The 16914-nt window shown below is 37.1% G+C and overlaps 1 protein-coding gene across 1 annotated transcript in view; it reads right to left on the reverse strand.

The window, feature by feature from the left end:
• nmnat2 (nicotinamide nucleotide adenylyltransferase 2) overlaps positions 1-14775 on the reverse strand; it is a 42691-nt gene extending 27916 nt beyond the window's left edge. The window contains exon 1 of the mRNA XM_066691973.1: positions 14400-14775. Coding sequence (XP_066548070.1) covers positions 14400-14484 — 85 coding nt within the window. The 5' untranslated portion in view covers positions 14485-14775. The remainder of the gene's footprint in view (positions 1-14399) is intronic.
• Positions 14776-16914: the final 2139 nt, after the last annotated feature.

The following is a 16914-nucleotide window of genomic DNA, read 5'->3' on the forward strand; positions in this document are numbered from 1 at the left end:
TATTTAGGTGTTTATATAATTAATTGGCATTAATAAACTCATCATTTTGTCCACTGACAAAGAAAAATAAAGGAAGATATTAAATTCGAAGCTATGCTTAAATTAGGGATAAAGATGGAGGTAGGAATACAGTTATTTAACTACAAAGATTTTTAGATAATTACTTTTGGAATAAAAAATACACACAAATCATGTGTTGGGTCAAAGTTTCTTGTTACCACATGCTAAACATCAGAGGAATAGGAATTAAAGCAGCAGTGGCCTAGAAAATATATCTGAAAACAAATCAACTGAATTGAAAATTGTATATTCTCTCCTTTAGATGTAAGGTCATGGACGTCATTTTTAGTTTAAGGAATCTGGACAATAAAGAAACAGATTGCTGTAGAAACCTGTTGAATGAGTCACAGTTAAAATATATATGTATGTCTTGGCTGCCCACAGATCCCCCTGCTAAAAATAAATCAAACTACGAAAAACTTTCCTTCCCTTAGGGTTCAACCTGTGAAAATGAGCTTCTCAAGAAAAACAGCTTTGAGATTTAATAATTCAGTTTTCTGATACAAACCATCAGAGATGGGAAGGTAGAAGGTGATGTGATTGGGTTATTTTAAAAAGCTTTTGTCACAAGGCAAACGTTAAAGATTTGTATAGAAGAGGGATGTAAAGACATGTTTTCTTTGCTTGTAAAGCCAGAGTTTTCTATCCATACAGTTAAACCTTTGATAGGTTAATATCTCAGAACAGCTGTAGTGAGCTACAAACACTGGCAGGCCTGGTGAGGTTAATGCCTTGAGTACGTCAGAGGTCAGTGAAATGGGAGGTTTAAGCACAGATACTTAACAAGCTGATTTAACATTCTGGAAATGCTGCCTGTAGGTTAGTCAGGGGTCAGTTTAAATGACTGAAATTGTGTAGGCAGGACATGTTTTCTTTGTCCGGTTTATATCCGACTGTGATTAACAAATACAAATATGTTTTTCTCTAATAATGTATCCTTATGCTGCATTTAATGTAGTAGTCTATGAGTAATGTGATCAATGAGACTGATAAACCATATAATTACTCTTAGGCATACACAAACACACACAATAGATCAAATTGTTAAATGCATGACAGACATTCAAGAATACAAGAATTTCTGTCACACAATGACTCAAAGTTTGTTCTGTGTGAAGGAACATCTTACTTATTGAAATTAACCCCCTTAAGTGTTTATTTAATGTTTCATAGAACTTTTAATATATCTGTGACAAGCAGCAAGCAGATGCTATTGAGCCCAATCATTTTTAACTACCTGTTTTTTCAACACTGTACAATAAATGTGTGTATGTTGTTCATTAGTGGGATCTGCTTGTAATTCTGCCTCTTAAAAAATAAATACAAAAACTTTTATGTTCTCATAAAAATAAATCAAATGCCAATCATAGTAAGTAAAGATGGCATAACATATCTTATGTTCTGCCACATAAAAAACAAGCAGTGTTTTACAGATGCCTCAGTACAATGCAGTCTCTTTCCATTCAGTATGCTGTTTACACCAAGAATCCCAATAGATAAGTTATTATGTCACCATCATGATTGAAGTTTGAAATCACTTTATACCATTAACATCAACTCTAAATTGTTTTAATCATGTATTTCATTATCCAAGCATTTCAAAATCAAAACCATGAAAACATGATGCATTTTAGGTGCCTTTTTCCCTGTAATACATGTCTCAATATTTATGGGGGCAAGTGAAAGCCTGCTGTAAAACAAAGCAAATGTGAATACAATCCGATTAGGTCACAAAATTCTTCCTCGATTGAAAGTTATTAATATTTCTAGTTACCTAGCAACAGTTATTTTATGCACACAGTAAGAAGCAATCTGATTTTGTTTTACTACAGATTACCAACAAGCCCGCTATCTATTTTGAACAGATTTGGAACTAAAAAGGCATTCAATCAACTGCAGATTTGTGAACTTGTGAAATTAGATATGCTACTTGAAATTCCTTGGTGGGTATTGTGAAAGCAAACATGGCAGGGGAAAATCAATGAGAGGGAAGAAGGCCTGGAATGAGTAACCCTTTAACCTCTTCAGTACTTTGAAATAACATTTTCAGGTGGGGATGTTCACAACCTGGCGGCTTCTGAAGGAGGAAAGGAGAGTAGCCATATTTGTCACAAAAGCCCGCGTGACTGCTAGTCCTCAAATCATCATCATCAGATGCTAGTCAAGTAGGAATTTAGCTTTTTGGCATTTTCCAAGAAGTCTAATCACGCAATAAAGCATAAATATACAAGATAAATGAACGTAGGTAGGGTGAAAGACTGCTGATCACTCTGCAGTAAGTGTACCAAACAGAATACAAATTGTTAAAGCAGACCTCACTCTTAGACGGCAGACAGTATTGACAGAGAGAGAGGGGAATATCACTCCTAATCACTGTCTTGTTTTTGCCTGACATCTCTAGATGCATCAGGATTTCCAAAGCAGCTGACAGCACCTGCTGCTTTCATAAGGAAGGGGCATCAGGGTGAACCACAGAGCACTGTGGGCCAACTGTATCGCTTCACCCAACCCCTGGTTTACTCCATAAACATCTGCACTGACTACAGCCACTGCATCACAATCACAGGAGGTAATTAATACAGCGGCATCTTTCCAAATAAACCCTTTCAAGCTTGTTAAGAAAGCTGGGGTGAGAGAGACCAAATTTCTCCAAGTGGAACAGATTATGAATTCAGGAAAACACAAAGAACAACAATCCTGTACAGTTCTTGCATCCAGACTATATTGAGCTATGTATGCTAATATGTTGAGTAATACAATGAGTAATATAATAATGTTGTTGTTGTTATTATTTGTAGTTTATCAATAATTTTAGGACTGATACTAGTTTCAGTTTTAAACAACAGTTAACAAAAGTTAACAAAGAAATTAATATGTATTAAAGCCAAAATGCTTCTGAAATAAATGTAGTCAAACTCGACTAATTCTGGGTCACGGAGAATGAAAATGATACTTAAAAATTGTTGATTGGCTCTAGTTTTCAAGATATGCTACTGGGTCAGTATATACGACCCTTGACTTGTGTATGGCAGAGGATAAATTAGTTATAAAGGGAAGGGATCTCAAAAAGACCTAGGTTTACAATTTATGATTAAAACTCTACGATCTTCACACTATACATAGACGTAAAATGTAAAAACTTAAATATCTTGGGAATAGTAGCCAAACAGTAGTTTAAATGGTCATATGTCCATAATAAATAGAATATTTTATCCCTGAAGCAGACGACTTCTAAAAAAATTGTAGACCAGTGGAATTGCTTTCTGCTACTTCAATGCAGTATCACAGTTCAGAATAATGATATGAAATGATAATTATATTTTGTTATTAGGCTACATAATTGTCGACATACTTGTAATTCCTGTAAATATGGATGTTTGAAAAAAAGAAAGAAAGAAAAACTAACTTCAACGTCACTAATGAGTCAATCCTGAAACTAAGCCATTTTGTCATATAATAAAATACCCTACATGAGTTAGCAACCCTACAACAGACTACATGCAAACATTTTAATATTCAATCCACATTTCCACCAGAAAAGGAGACAAAGATGCTTATGTTCCTCTAAATATCACAAGTATTAAATAATGTAAAGGTCTTTTCTACTGTTCTAGAAATGTCTACCAGAAGTATGCATTGAAGAAGAAAGAGTATAAGGGTGTGAGAGGAAACTGCACTGCGAACAACATAACAGAGGGAATGGAGAACTTGACTTTCCTGTAGAAGCTTTCAAAGTTTTTAGAGGGTGAAAAGTCAAATCTCAGACAAACTATCAGCAGAAACATTGACCGTGAATTGGGGTTAAAAACATGAGGACACAAGTCAGGTATGAAGATTGGAGGATCTTTGACGTTTTTAATGTAAATGCGAGAAATTCACAGGGAGAAGACTAACAAAGGGACTGAGTCAAGTGCCGTGGCAGTAAGGCCATGGAGGAGCAGCTACATGGCGATGAAACCTGTGAAATATACATGATTTCTGGCTGTGCTCTGCCAGGTGGAATATGCAATTTACTGCTGCCACATGAGAAAGAAATTGGGTTATGTGGGATGAAGCATGTCATACGACACACAGCCACGGCCTTATCGAGTGAGCTAGGTGTCTGAAACACAAGTACAATTCATCATTCTGATTTATTAAGAACACCCCAGAAATTCATAGCCTAAATTTTAGAAATGGTTTTGTATATAAATATATGTAATTATATATAAATCAATTGTTCTCATTTGGCTGGTCTTCTCAGCACATTTTCTGCCGGATAGTTTCTGTAAAATGTTTTTCCTCAACTAAGATTTTTATTTTTTTTAATTAAGGAATGTTAGGTATTGGTGTAAATAATACATAAATATTTGTGAACGCCTTAACATTTAATTCAAAGAAAACTGATTTTTTTATATATATTAGCACTAATTTGAATATTAAATATTCACAATGGAGAGATTAATAAAATGCTTCTAATCATCCGGTTGAAAAAGGAAACTTGACATCCACTCTGTGAATATGCTGTTGCACGCTGAAGAATTGTAATCATTTCTGCCCCCCCCCTACATTTTTCCCCTGTTATTTTACTTTCCAACCCTTCAGACTAAGCACCTTGTATAGAAAGTACATGCTATTTTAGAAGAAAGAAAAAAGCACTCAGACAAATCCCCATACATTAACTGGGGCAACAGAAGTGTGAAAAGCAATTGTAATTATTGTTTTTCAAGGAAATTGCTAGAGTTAGTCAGAGCCCTACACAACTCTCAATGGGACGTGTTCTCCACCCCAGACAGGTGCTGGTAAACCCAAAGTCTATCATCCCTGCGAGTGCCTAGAGGTAGACCATGCATGGTAGCATTTTGATCTCCCCCTCAGCCAGAATCTGTCAATACCAATAAGTATTTATAATCTTGAAGGGCTCATGTTTCCCCCCCCCATGTCTGCCTCTTCATTAAAAATAATATATGCGCTTCCACAATCCACACCATTAAAACCCTGCTAAACTAGAATCCAGCTCAATAACAGAGTCATCTGGAATTGTAATTGGAGAACAGCATTCAGATGTTATCTCCAGGAACGTGTCACAATCACCAACCTAAGTGGGTCTTAATTATGTTAATTTAAATCTTTCAGTTTTAAAGAATACCTATGCAGTAAATCACCTCTGGATGTCATTCACACTTTTCTCTCTCGGCAGGTTATTTCAGTTTTATTTGCTGGTGGCGAAAACGGACTCCTCTGCGGATAAATTGTAACACTTCAAAATGGATGTTCAGTGTACGGGAATTATTGGGTACGATGCCCTTTTCATTATAAACTACAAGAAAAATCAACCACGTGTTAAGAATTAATGATGACCCATAGAACATAATGCAATTTACTTAAATACTAAAATAAACTATTGTTATATTGCTAGACATGTGATAGTAATGCATATGCAAAGTAATTCTCCAACCATTTCTTGTACTGGTGCATAAATAATTTCCTTTAAATGCTATTTCTTGTCAATGACATGATCGCTGCTTAGAAACGCCTTTTTCTCATTAGTGAGCAGAAGGCAGGAGTCTTTCACTTAGAAATATCATAATTGTAAAATGTAAGTGCCATTTTTTTTAAAGGTTTTAAAACATCTTGACATATAAAGAGAATCCTCTAATTGACCTAATCTTACCTGAGGCTTTAATAAACAGTAAGATTCAAGCTGTGCTCAAATCCTAGCAGTTGCAGTTGACATCAGCCTTAAGGATACCCCTGGTGTCTGAATGTAGGTTGTTGTCTCAAAAGCGATTGCATTTTGATATTGGAACTCATCATGATGTCAGCATTAAGAAATACATATATATTACAGGGACATTCCTTAAACAGTTGTTGCAAGACATCTAGATGTATAAACCTGTATATTCTGGGAATCTGCAATTTGCTCTTTAAGATGGCACAGAGCAATATATGGAGGGCCTCTTCAAAAAGGTTGCTCTTGAGGATTTGGGATATTAATGCAGGGATTCCAGAAAATGCACCACTATCTTTCCAGCTTTAATTTCATACCGTATTTGTCATGCATTTTCTGTATGAAACATTTTATGCCCCCCACACTTCCATCTCTGGAGAACAGGATCAGAGGACTGTGAAAGCCACAGATTTATTTGAGGCTCAGATTTGGGCTCTGAAAAATTGCCTCTTTTTATTTGAAATCCAGACATTCAAGCAGGTATGTTTTGTATTGACAGGGCAGCTATTCACATTTGGATTTTCTAATTTCACTGGTGACACATCTCAGTTTTCTCTCAGTGCTTTCAAAATTGTGAATTGTCAATTGCAGACTTGGACAACTCCAGTTAAATCATATTGTGGTGAAATTGTACAAATTAGGATTACCTCTTGAGAGGAGATAACCGATAGTGTTGCATTGATGCTTTCATCTGTATTTTCTAAATGCAGTCATCACAACAAAGGTGAGAATAAACATTAAATCATGTTAAGGTAAAGCCGAGTTGTTGTTGCTTGGTCCAATTGCTCAAATTCACAGAGAACATGTTGATCCAAATAATGCACAGAATAAAGAAAATAAACAAATGTATTTTTCACCATTCTGTTTACGAGCCCGGTTGGATGCATGTCTCTTCTGTTTCTACGTTAATTTATGATCCATAAATCTCTAGTGCGTTTCCGACTTCTCCTTTGCTTTGCATTATTTATTCTAAGAAGGGAAACTTCTGAATTTCTTTTTGTTTTCCTGTAAGTGCTTGGAAAAACACAACTGAGAGTGAGCGATGTAGCAGATTTATGGCCTGCTAATGTATTCAAGTAAATTCATATATGTTTCAGCAGCATGCAGTTATCTGAAATGGATCTTCATATATTTTTTTAACCAAATTGTTGAAAATGTCCTCATTTCATGACCAACACTTGCATTTTTATTATACTGAACTGCAGTATTTACTTTCCCCCTTTCCATGACTCATTATTTAGTTTGAAATGTACCTATGAAATATGTATACATATTTTCCAAATTAGATTAAACGAAACCAACAAGCAAAAAACAGAAACACTGTTCCTGTGAATTCACATGGGTAGTTTATCATCACAGTGTTTAAACGATAGGTTGGAAATTCAACCACGATTGTCTGAGAGAGAGGATACTACCCAAAGGGAAATAGAATATTGTTGTTATCATGGTTCTACACCACTGGACAGTTCTTATACTGAAGTGTAATGGAATGGAATGCATTATATATACACCGATCAGCCATAACATTATGACCACCGACAGGTGAAGTGAATAACACTGATAATCTCGTTATCATGGCACCTGTCCGTGGGTGGGATATATTAGGCAGCAAGTGAATATTTTGTCCTCAAAGTTGATGTGTTAGAAGCAGGAAAAATGGGCAAGCGTAAGGATCTGAGCGACTGTGACAAGGGCCAAATTGTGATGGCTAGACGACTGGGTCAGAGCATCTCCAGAACTGCAGCTCTTGTGGTGTGTTCCCGGTCTGCAGTGGTCAGTACCTATCAAAAGTGCTCCAAGGAAGGAAAAGCGGTGAACTGGCGACAGGGTCATGGGCGGCCAAGGCTCATTGATGCACGTGGGGAGCGAAGGCTGGCCCGTGTGGTCCGATCCAACAGACGAGCTACTGTAGCTCAAATTGCTGAAAAAGTGAATGCTGGTTCTGATAGAAAGGTGTCAGAACACACAGTGCATCGCAGTTTGTTGCGTATGGGGCTGCGGAGCCGCAGACCAGTCAGGGTGTCCATGCTGACCCCTGTCCACTGCCGAAAGCGCCTACAATGGGCACGTGAGCATCAGAACTGGACAACGGAGCAATGGAAGAAGGTGGCCTGCTCTGATGTTTTCTTTTACATCATGCGGATGGCCGGGTGCATGTGCGTGGCTTACCTGGAGAACACATGGCACCAGGATGCACTATGGGAAGAAGGCAAGCTGGTGGTGGCAGTGTGATGCTTTAGGCAATGTTCTGTTGGGAAACCTTGGGTCCTGCCATTCAGGATGTTACTTTGACACGTACCAACTACCTAAGCATTGTTGCAGACCATGTACACCCTTTCATGGAAACGGTATTCCCTGATGGCATTGGCCTCTTTCAGCAGTATAATGTGCCCTGCCACAAAGCAAAAATGGTTCAGGAATGGTTTGAGGAACACAACAACGAGTTCAAGGTGTTGACTTGGCCTCCAAATTCCCCAGATCTCAATCCAATCGAGCATCTGTGGGATGTGCTGGACAAACAAGTCCGATCCATGGAGGCCCCACCTCGCAACTTACAGGACTTAAAGGATCTGCTGCTAACGTCTTGGTGCCAGATACCACAGCACACCTTCAGAGGTCTAGTGGAGTCCATGCCTCGATGGGTCAGGGCTGTTTTGGGACCTACAAAATATTTGGCAGGTGGTCATAATGTTATGGCTGATCGGTGTATAATAAGCAAGCAGCATGACACAGAGCCTTGTCTTGTGAAGGAACTAAATTAATGATATATCAGATCAGCGCTTAGCAATAAGGTTACAGTGTTTTTAGATGAATATAATATTAGACAAATAAAGCTTTTTGTTCCCAAGTCAGGAGAAGTCACAATGAGTCACAAAAAGAGGCAGTTTCACTTTGTGTTGTACTAGTTAAAGGTAGTTAGGTCAGTCTGACAATGCTTTCATGAGTTCCCATGGTAAGGTTCCCTCCTTTGGGTAGTATCCTCGACTCGAAAGATAACAATCTGACACCTTCATTACTTGTGAGAAATCCTGGGTTTCCAGTGAAGCATCATTTCCCAGACTGTGGTGTTTCCTTACACCTGTATTATTATTATTTTTATGCTGGACACATGCGAATGTGTATGTATGGTATGGATAAAGTACTGGAGCAGTGACTGGTGTGGCCAAAGAGCAAAGAGCTCAAACCCAAACCCAGACTCAGAGCACTGCACACGACCATGCATTAATAAGACTAGCTGCTTCACTTTAATTCCTAAAATTGTTTATTTACACGTTGTTTTATATTCAGCACAATTATTTTAGTTTTAAATTATACAATTCCGTATTTGCATTTGTTATTCTTGGCCTGGTTCAGTGTTCACACAAACTAATTATTGCTTAATTTTACTATATAATTTGTCATCCTATGTTTTAAATTTCTGTCAGACTTTTTTCTTCTTCAAATCAGTATGTCAAACCATCTGTTTAGATTGTTAACACATCCATTATAGATGACTTCTTGATGCCTGTTGTTTAAATGAATGATGAAGTATGTAGAAAGATTGATTCAAAAAGACTTTGTCAAACCATCAAATTACTTTAAAAGGAAATTCCTCCTTGTATCAATTCCATCTCTCCAGGTACAAGAGACAACCATTTCCCCACAGTTCTGCCTTGCTGGCACTTAACATAACTCTTCTAGTTCACAAACTTTTGTCTCCAGAGTGATTTGAATTAGAAGAGGGGTCCAAAAAGAGACAGTCAGATGGACAGTGGGGGCAGATTATAAAAATAGGTCAGAGAAAAGCAGAAGCTTGTTTTAATCTCTGGGGGTAGCTGTGTGCTGTGATAGAAATTCAAAGCCAAACAGCTGGTTAAAGCGGTTATACGCTGTATTTGCAGACCGCAGTTTAAAGGGATGCACTGTCTGCCTGCAGAGTCCACAGTATCTCCAGACACTGCCCCACAGCAGCACACAAGATGCCAAAGTTGCTGACTGTGATATCATCAGCTTGCAGTAAACATTCCAGTCTTCCCTGGCCTCAGGCATGATAAATGCCAGCTCGCCTCTCAGCGCAGCACATCAAGATTCAGTATAGACCCTCATTGACTGGCCAATTGCTGTAGTCTTTAGTTTCTCTCTCCACCGGTTCATCCCCAGCTGGTTTTGGCACCAGCTAAATGGCTGTTTCTGCCTGGAATGCTCCGACATCTTCAACCAGCTACACTAGGATTGTTTAAACCTTTCTTCATTTATCTTAAAAAAGGTGTCTGACAGATTGGCAGGAAAAGCTTGTTACTAAATTCCAGTGAGGTACCAGTAATTCCAATGTCTTTCTTTAATTAGATGGGTTATGCAATAGCTCTGCTTGCCAAATTTAGTAGTAGGAGACAACGGTCTGATAACTATCTTTTAAGGGTAACCGATTAAGTGTTTTGGATTGCTGAGTTTTCCTTCTGTCAACTAATACTTATTTTTCTAAAATTAGGTTGAATCTAGTTCACAGTACCAAAGTGGGTGTTAGGATTCTATTATTAAATATTTGCTTTTGAATTTTCTGAATATTGGCCTGAAATTATGCCAAGCCAAGTATACATAAACAGTTATCTGTTGCCAGGACTAAGAGAATGAATTCAGGAAGGGAAGACTTATACTTAGCATTTATCCAGTGTACTATTACTGGGCTGAAATCCAAGAGGCTTTTTACCATATACCAATTCTTACTTAACTTAATTTCTTGCATAGTATTAATCACTGAGTTTGCCTTCATTTGTAGTTGAAACAACAATGCTTAAGCGGAAATCCCAGTGCACTGAAGCCATTGATACCTCATAGGACCTGCTTTTAGAGCACATGAAAAATATTATGATGAAAGGATGAAGCTACAAATGTGGCACAATGAATGAATATTAAGGAGAAATGTTATGTAAAGTAATGGAGTAGAAAGCACCCTTATCAAGGAAAAGTCTTTTTTTCTGCAAACAGTAAGTACACATTCCAGAAACCTAAAATAACCCTAGCATTTATATATCCCACACCAGGATAAAAAAAAAGATTTAGATTTCACTGTGATGATTGAGAGATATCTAAAATTTTGCCACAAGAAATGCACTTCTTGATTCTTGAGTACCCGGCATTCTGTTGGTAGCCATAAAATGCTGATTCAGTGAATGGATGATTTTCATGTTTTGATAGAAAATATGTTGTGTAACTGCTTAGTTATGGGTTTGTTTATTTTTCTCAGACATAAGTTGCTTAAAAAGATTTACAAACAAGAAAAATAAACATGGATGTGCAAGTTGATGCTTTGGTAAAAGATGCTTCAACTGAAAGTATTAAAGAACATATTTTGCTTGAAAATGTTGTTGCTGCCTTTTTATTTAACCCTGTGTTGATGTTCAAAGGGGAGAGAAAATCAGACATGTCACTAAGTCCTGTTCTGTTCGAAAAACCTGTGGCCTGATGTACAGTGAGAGCTATAATAAAGGGTATACATTGCAACAGTGCTACATTGAATGAGGCAATGCAAACTATATATAATATAAAAACATATTTTGCCTGACACACATTGTGGAAATTAGAATATTATTTTTTGTATGAACTCCAAATTAATGGTTTGCCAATTTAAGATGGAACTAGAGTGCTAAATATAATCCTAAAGTCCACGAGTAATATTTATAAATATTATTAAGTAAAATGTTTTTATTTGTTGCATGCGTTCTAACCCCTTAGTAAAAGAGACACGTTTGAACATATATGTTCAGTACAGTCCAATCTGAAACACGTCTTTTTAATACGGGGCCTTTAGGGCATGTACAGACATGACTACTCTGAACAAATGGCTGAAGAACTGAGCCAAGGCACACAGTGCGTCTTGATTGTCTTGAATGATGAGGGAGAAATACAAGGAAACCACGGAGTCTGCCATTGTGTGCTCCACAGGGAAACAGCCCCAGAGTATGAAAAGGGTGGCCTTGAAAAGATGTGAAATTATATTACCATTGCCAATAATATAAACACTGGTTTATTCCGAAATAATTGCACAGCCGAGTGCACAATACGTATATACTGTACTGTATAGATTTTACTGAACTGTTACAATTTAATTTGTATTAATTCTGAATGTATGCTTTTATTATTATGATGACGATGTTGCTGTTGTTTACAGTTGTTAAGCAACCCATGATTTGACAGTTTACATGTTATTTAAAATGGATGGATGACTAAACGATTATTTGGAGTTTCAGGAAACAGTAAACCAAGGGCTACATTTCCCTTTAACTTACAGGAATGTGAAAGTGACATAAAAGAATGCAAGTAAACATAAAACTTGCCCTTCTCTCCAAAAAAATCCAGATCTGCATATAGTCTGAAACGAAAATCTGCTTGAAACCAAATCCCATTTGCAGCAATCAATGAATGACTAAATAATGGCTTTGCATAGATTTAAGTCTCTGATGACAAAGAAACGTTAGCCTTTTAGTATTTCACAGTTCAAAGCCAGGAATAAAAAAATCTTAACAAACACAAAATTACCTATCCACGAGAAAGCTCAGTCTTGGCAGACCTGCTGAACACCTTCAGAGATCTATTAACTACGGATTATATACCCTTAAACTAAGCTTGTAGCTTTAAATGTTTTGTTTTTGCGTGACACGTTAGTCACCATTCTTAAATTATGTAATTCTCCAGTTCAGATCATCATTATAAAGTACCTATTAGTATGTGTGCTTGTCCAAGTTTCAATGAATGATGTGTATGCAAGATAACGTGTTTCTAAAATAAACCAATCATGCCTATAATTATTAGATGCACATATATAGCTACTTGGTCATGGCTAATGATGTTCATTTAGAATCTCCAAGCAAGGAATGTAACAATTTACTAAAATTGCAACCCAGCCTTTCATAAAACACATATGCTTGCTTATTAAAATATATACTTAGCTACATGTAAAGGATCGGGTAGGAATTATAAATGAATAATTGATTATAACGATGTTAATGACAGAAATACAAACGACGTGTTCGTCGAATGGACGTCTACTCATCAATTTTGCATATTGTCATACATACAAGCATAGCCTAGAATAGCCTATGTGCCATTTTCACTGTGGAACAAATACAAGACAACTGACAATTGAGATGTTTGCAGCCATTGTATGGTGTGCAATGCGATACATTTGAGCTTGACAGATTCTGAGTCCATCAACATCACCCACCTACATAGTTTCCGGTTTAGGTAGAATAAATTCAGCTAAATCTCAGGTCACTTACGTAAACAGAATTTTCAATTTCAGGATTAATTGTGGCTGAATGACAGTGGCTGCTGGATTATATTTACCAACAGCCAACTATATAATACACCCCTCTACCCATCTCATTCTATTCCACTGATATATTGTAAGTGTGAAATTTGGTCATTCAGAACTAACAAACATGCCAAGATGTGTTATCATCGTATAAAGTTGGGCTATTTCACCTGAAGTGTTCCAGATTGATTGGAAATATGATATGCGTTCCTGCATTTATAAAACACTGATGTTAACATGACTATGTTCATATTTCTGACTTCAGTGACACTTTAAATATTGTCATATGTTTATTTATGCATGTATTAATTTATTATAATTCAATATCTCATTTTAATGCCCGACACATGGTTTGTAATCTCCATTAAAAACATTATTGATTTTAGTGAGGAACAGCCTATATAATGATGTTTTATTCAATCAGTAGCCTATGCATTATACCAATAATACTTTGGCATCTTCCCAGATTTGACCAATAAACAAAAATATCGATACAGGTATTGATGCTTATTTCCTTTCTACCTAGTTAAAAATGTCCTAGGGTGGTGTTTTCGACAAGAATCTCTGTGCACACCAGACAAGGGCTTTTTAGGTAAATAAGTAAACAATGCTGACTTCAATTCACTCCAAGTGACGCAGTATCAGTTGAAAACTATGTTGTGCAATTTAGCAAAATAACCTGCTGAATATTAAGATATATGCATGTTAATCCAGAGCATTGAACATGCATGCCAAGACACGTATCTTACCATTATTTAGCTGTTAAAATAGTTAAATAACCCAATATTTTTCTAATTAACATACATCACAGATGATCTCTGCTCGTCTGCTATTGTCTAATACCGCATACTAAATTCTTATACATATATCCCACCAATTCCCTTGTAAAACTGATTTGAACCACTCATCCCCCTTCCTGGTGTTTACTATCAAACTGCAATTTGGCGTGCTTTGTTGTGCACGTACAATATCCACATTTTGGACAGTGTGTGCGGAAAGATGTTAAGTTTTATTTGCTCATACCGGCACAACGGGTTCTAACGGAATCACTTACAGACATCGCCCGTTTCCAATTACCGGTGCAATCATTTCAGCACCACAAGGTCTGGACAGCGGCTGAAGTCAACTCAAGGTCTCAGACCAACAAAGAAAAACAAAGGGCAGGATCTGAACACACCTCACGACATGGTTAAGAGGTTGTGTCCATTCATTTTGTTCCCCAGACATCATTTCAACCAAACCTTTCAGATCAGCACCCTCCCCACAGAGGTGGATCTTAGCCAACATCTGGAAAAAACCAACCCAGCTTCACTCATAAAACTGCATTCAAAAGCCTACCGAACATGTGGATGTGGCCCTTGGTGATCGGATTAAAACTGCCGCAGGACAGCAGGATAACGTGCGTCTTGGTGGTTTCGGTCATGGCTCGGCTCGGCTCGGGTTTGGGTCCAGCGCAGATGTACCTCCCGTGTTTGAGTCCGCAGCAGAGCAAGGCGAGGTTCAGACTGACTGCTGCACTACCTCTGCCTCCCTTCCTAGACGCAGTACGTCACTCTGTCTCCCCGCTGCATCTTTAAAGGCACAGCACAGCACCGTTTCCACATTGATGATGTTTATTTTTTAATTTGTCTCCATGATCTCCCCATTAATATATTCAGATGAGACGAGAATGCGGTGTTTACTGCCTGGAAGAAAGGAGGGACGACGTAGATTGTTGAAATGCGACATATAAGTGTTTCACTAGAACAGGTATTTCTGTGCATGCTATTCTCATCAGTACACACACACATGAAAATTGCCTTTGATGTGAAAGAAGCAGAGCACAATTTCTCTGAATGGAGATCATCTCATTTGCTCTGATCCCTCCATAAGAGGAAGCTGTGTCTCATAGTGCTGTGAAGTCGTGCTGCCGCTGATTTTCACAATAATGCTGGCTTTATTCGTCAGTAATCACGTTTAACAAAAGCCTGTGTGGGATTTAAGTAACAGACTGGGGTGATAAGAAAGTACATTACATTATGCACGTCTGCTTTTAAGTATTTCTACTTTAATCTACTTTAATATATGTAGGGCTGTATATTGTGTGTTTTTGCACAGGTGTTTGAATAACATTTTTAAATAATTACTTTCTAGGAGCATATTGATTTTATTGCGCTTTACTTGTTCATTTATTGTATGCTGTTAAATGTGGAGAAGAATACATATTAAACGGGAAGATCAGCGTCAGCTCTCTTACTATAAAAATACAACGATTCAGCTCATTTATTGAATGTTCAGAAGTGTGTTTGTGGTCAATGATTTAATTTTAAGTTGGTGAATACCTTATTATGGAATATACTAAAAAACAATTCTTAGACACTTTGCTATTGGTTATCTTTATTTTGTTTGTTTCTTTCATTTCTTCACTTAAGAGAGTCCTATACTTCAGTGTTGATGCCTCACCCAATCCTCAAGGACCTCTATCCGACAGTTATTATAGTTAAGCTTTAATCAGCCGTTTCTTAACATCTGGAACTATTTCAATGTGATAAATAAAGCAGGTGACCTTTAAAATGACTATGTAGAGCTCTGGTGTGAAGAAAATAAACTACCCTTTTCAGCCCTCAGTGTCCAGAGTTCCCTTAATTGAACAAGTTATTTCACTAATTGATCAATAACTTCCATGTGGTTCCAGTCTGTGTAAAATAGCAATTTAGGGTGACTGACACTCTCCAGCACCATGTTAGGGCACCACTGAATAATGGGGTTGTAAAAACTAATTTAGCCTAGTTGTATTGTTGTAATATTAGACTGGCATCTTTACATTTTGAAAATGAAATGAGGCACTTAATCAGTGTATTTTTCATTCAGTGACTCAACAAATAGCTATTTTTGAGTATTCTAGCTATTGAGCCACACGATTATGTATTTTTTGACAATAGAAATTATAAATGAAATAAGCAATGATCTATTTTTCTCCAGTAGATGGCATACTGCACCCATGTGAATCATGGAGCAGATAAATTGAGAAACCTCCTTTAAGTAACAATATACTGAGAAAACGAATAAATATTCCTGTTATATCATTAAAAACATACCCATTTTTTTTTCTTCTGCTTATTGCGACATTGTGCTGTATATATTTGCTAGAGACGTACAGTAATCTTATAGTGATTTAGATTTACTCTGTTGTTTACTTTCATGTAGAGGTCTTTACAATGTAATATGTCCATCTTATCAGTCTTATTTATTTAGTTCTTGCTATTCACTTACAATGGGTTAGGTATCTTCCTCATCCCAAATCAACCAAACCAAAGACGACTGAATGAAACCTGCTCACTTTATTACCACCTTAATCTAAAACTGTTGGGGGGTGGGGGGGTAGACTGTTAACCTTCCAATGAAGTAAGTATTTTTCCAATGGGAACTGTAAATCAAAGCCTAAACCCAAATCTTTGCCTGAATGCAATCAGAAAACAATTATTTGGTATAAGAAAATATACATTGTGTAAACTTAACAAAAGGTTAGTGTCCATGCTAATATATGTATATATATATATATGTACCTCAGATGTGGAGATGTTACATTACATGATGTAGTTTAGTGTATAGTGTATACAAATTAGTGTATCAGTCATTAGTCCGTATCAGTCAGTCAGTGCTGTAGACGACAATGGTGTGTCATACCATGTCAGATGGGGGCATTCGTTGAGGACAGGGGGCATTAGTCAGGGACAGGGAGGGGTACGTAGGGAACAAGAGTGCAGTCTTTGGCCCATATGGTCTGTGTATGTCTTTGTGTGTATCTTTTTATGCTACATCACACTACACTGTATCACTACACTTTCACTACACTACACTATCACTGTTATTA

This window comes from Amia ocellicauda, chromosome 19, assembly GCF_036373705.1.
Source record: "Amia ocellicauda isolate fAmiCal2 chromosome 19, fAmiCal2.hap1, whole genome shotgun sequence".
Lineage (NCBI taxonomy): Eukaryota > Metazoa > Chordata > Actinopteri > Amiiformes > Amiidae > Amia > Amia ocellicauda.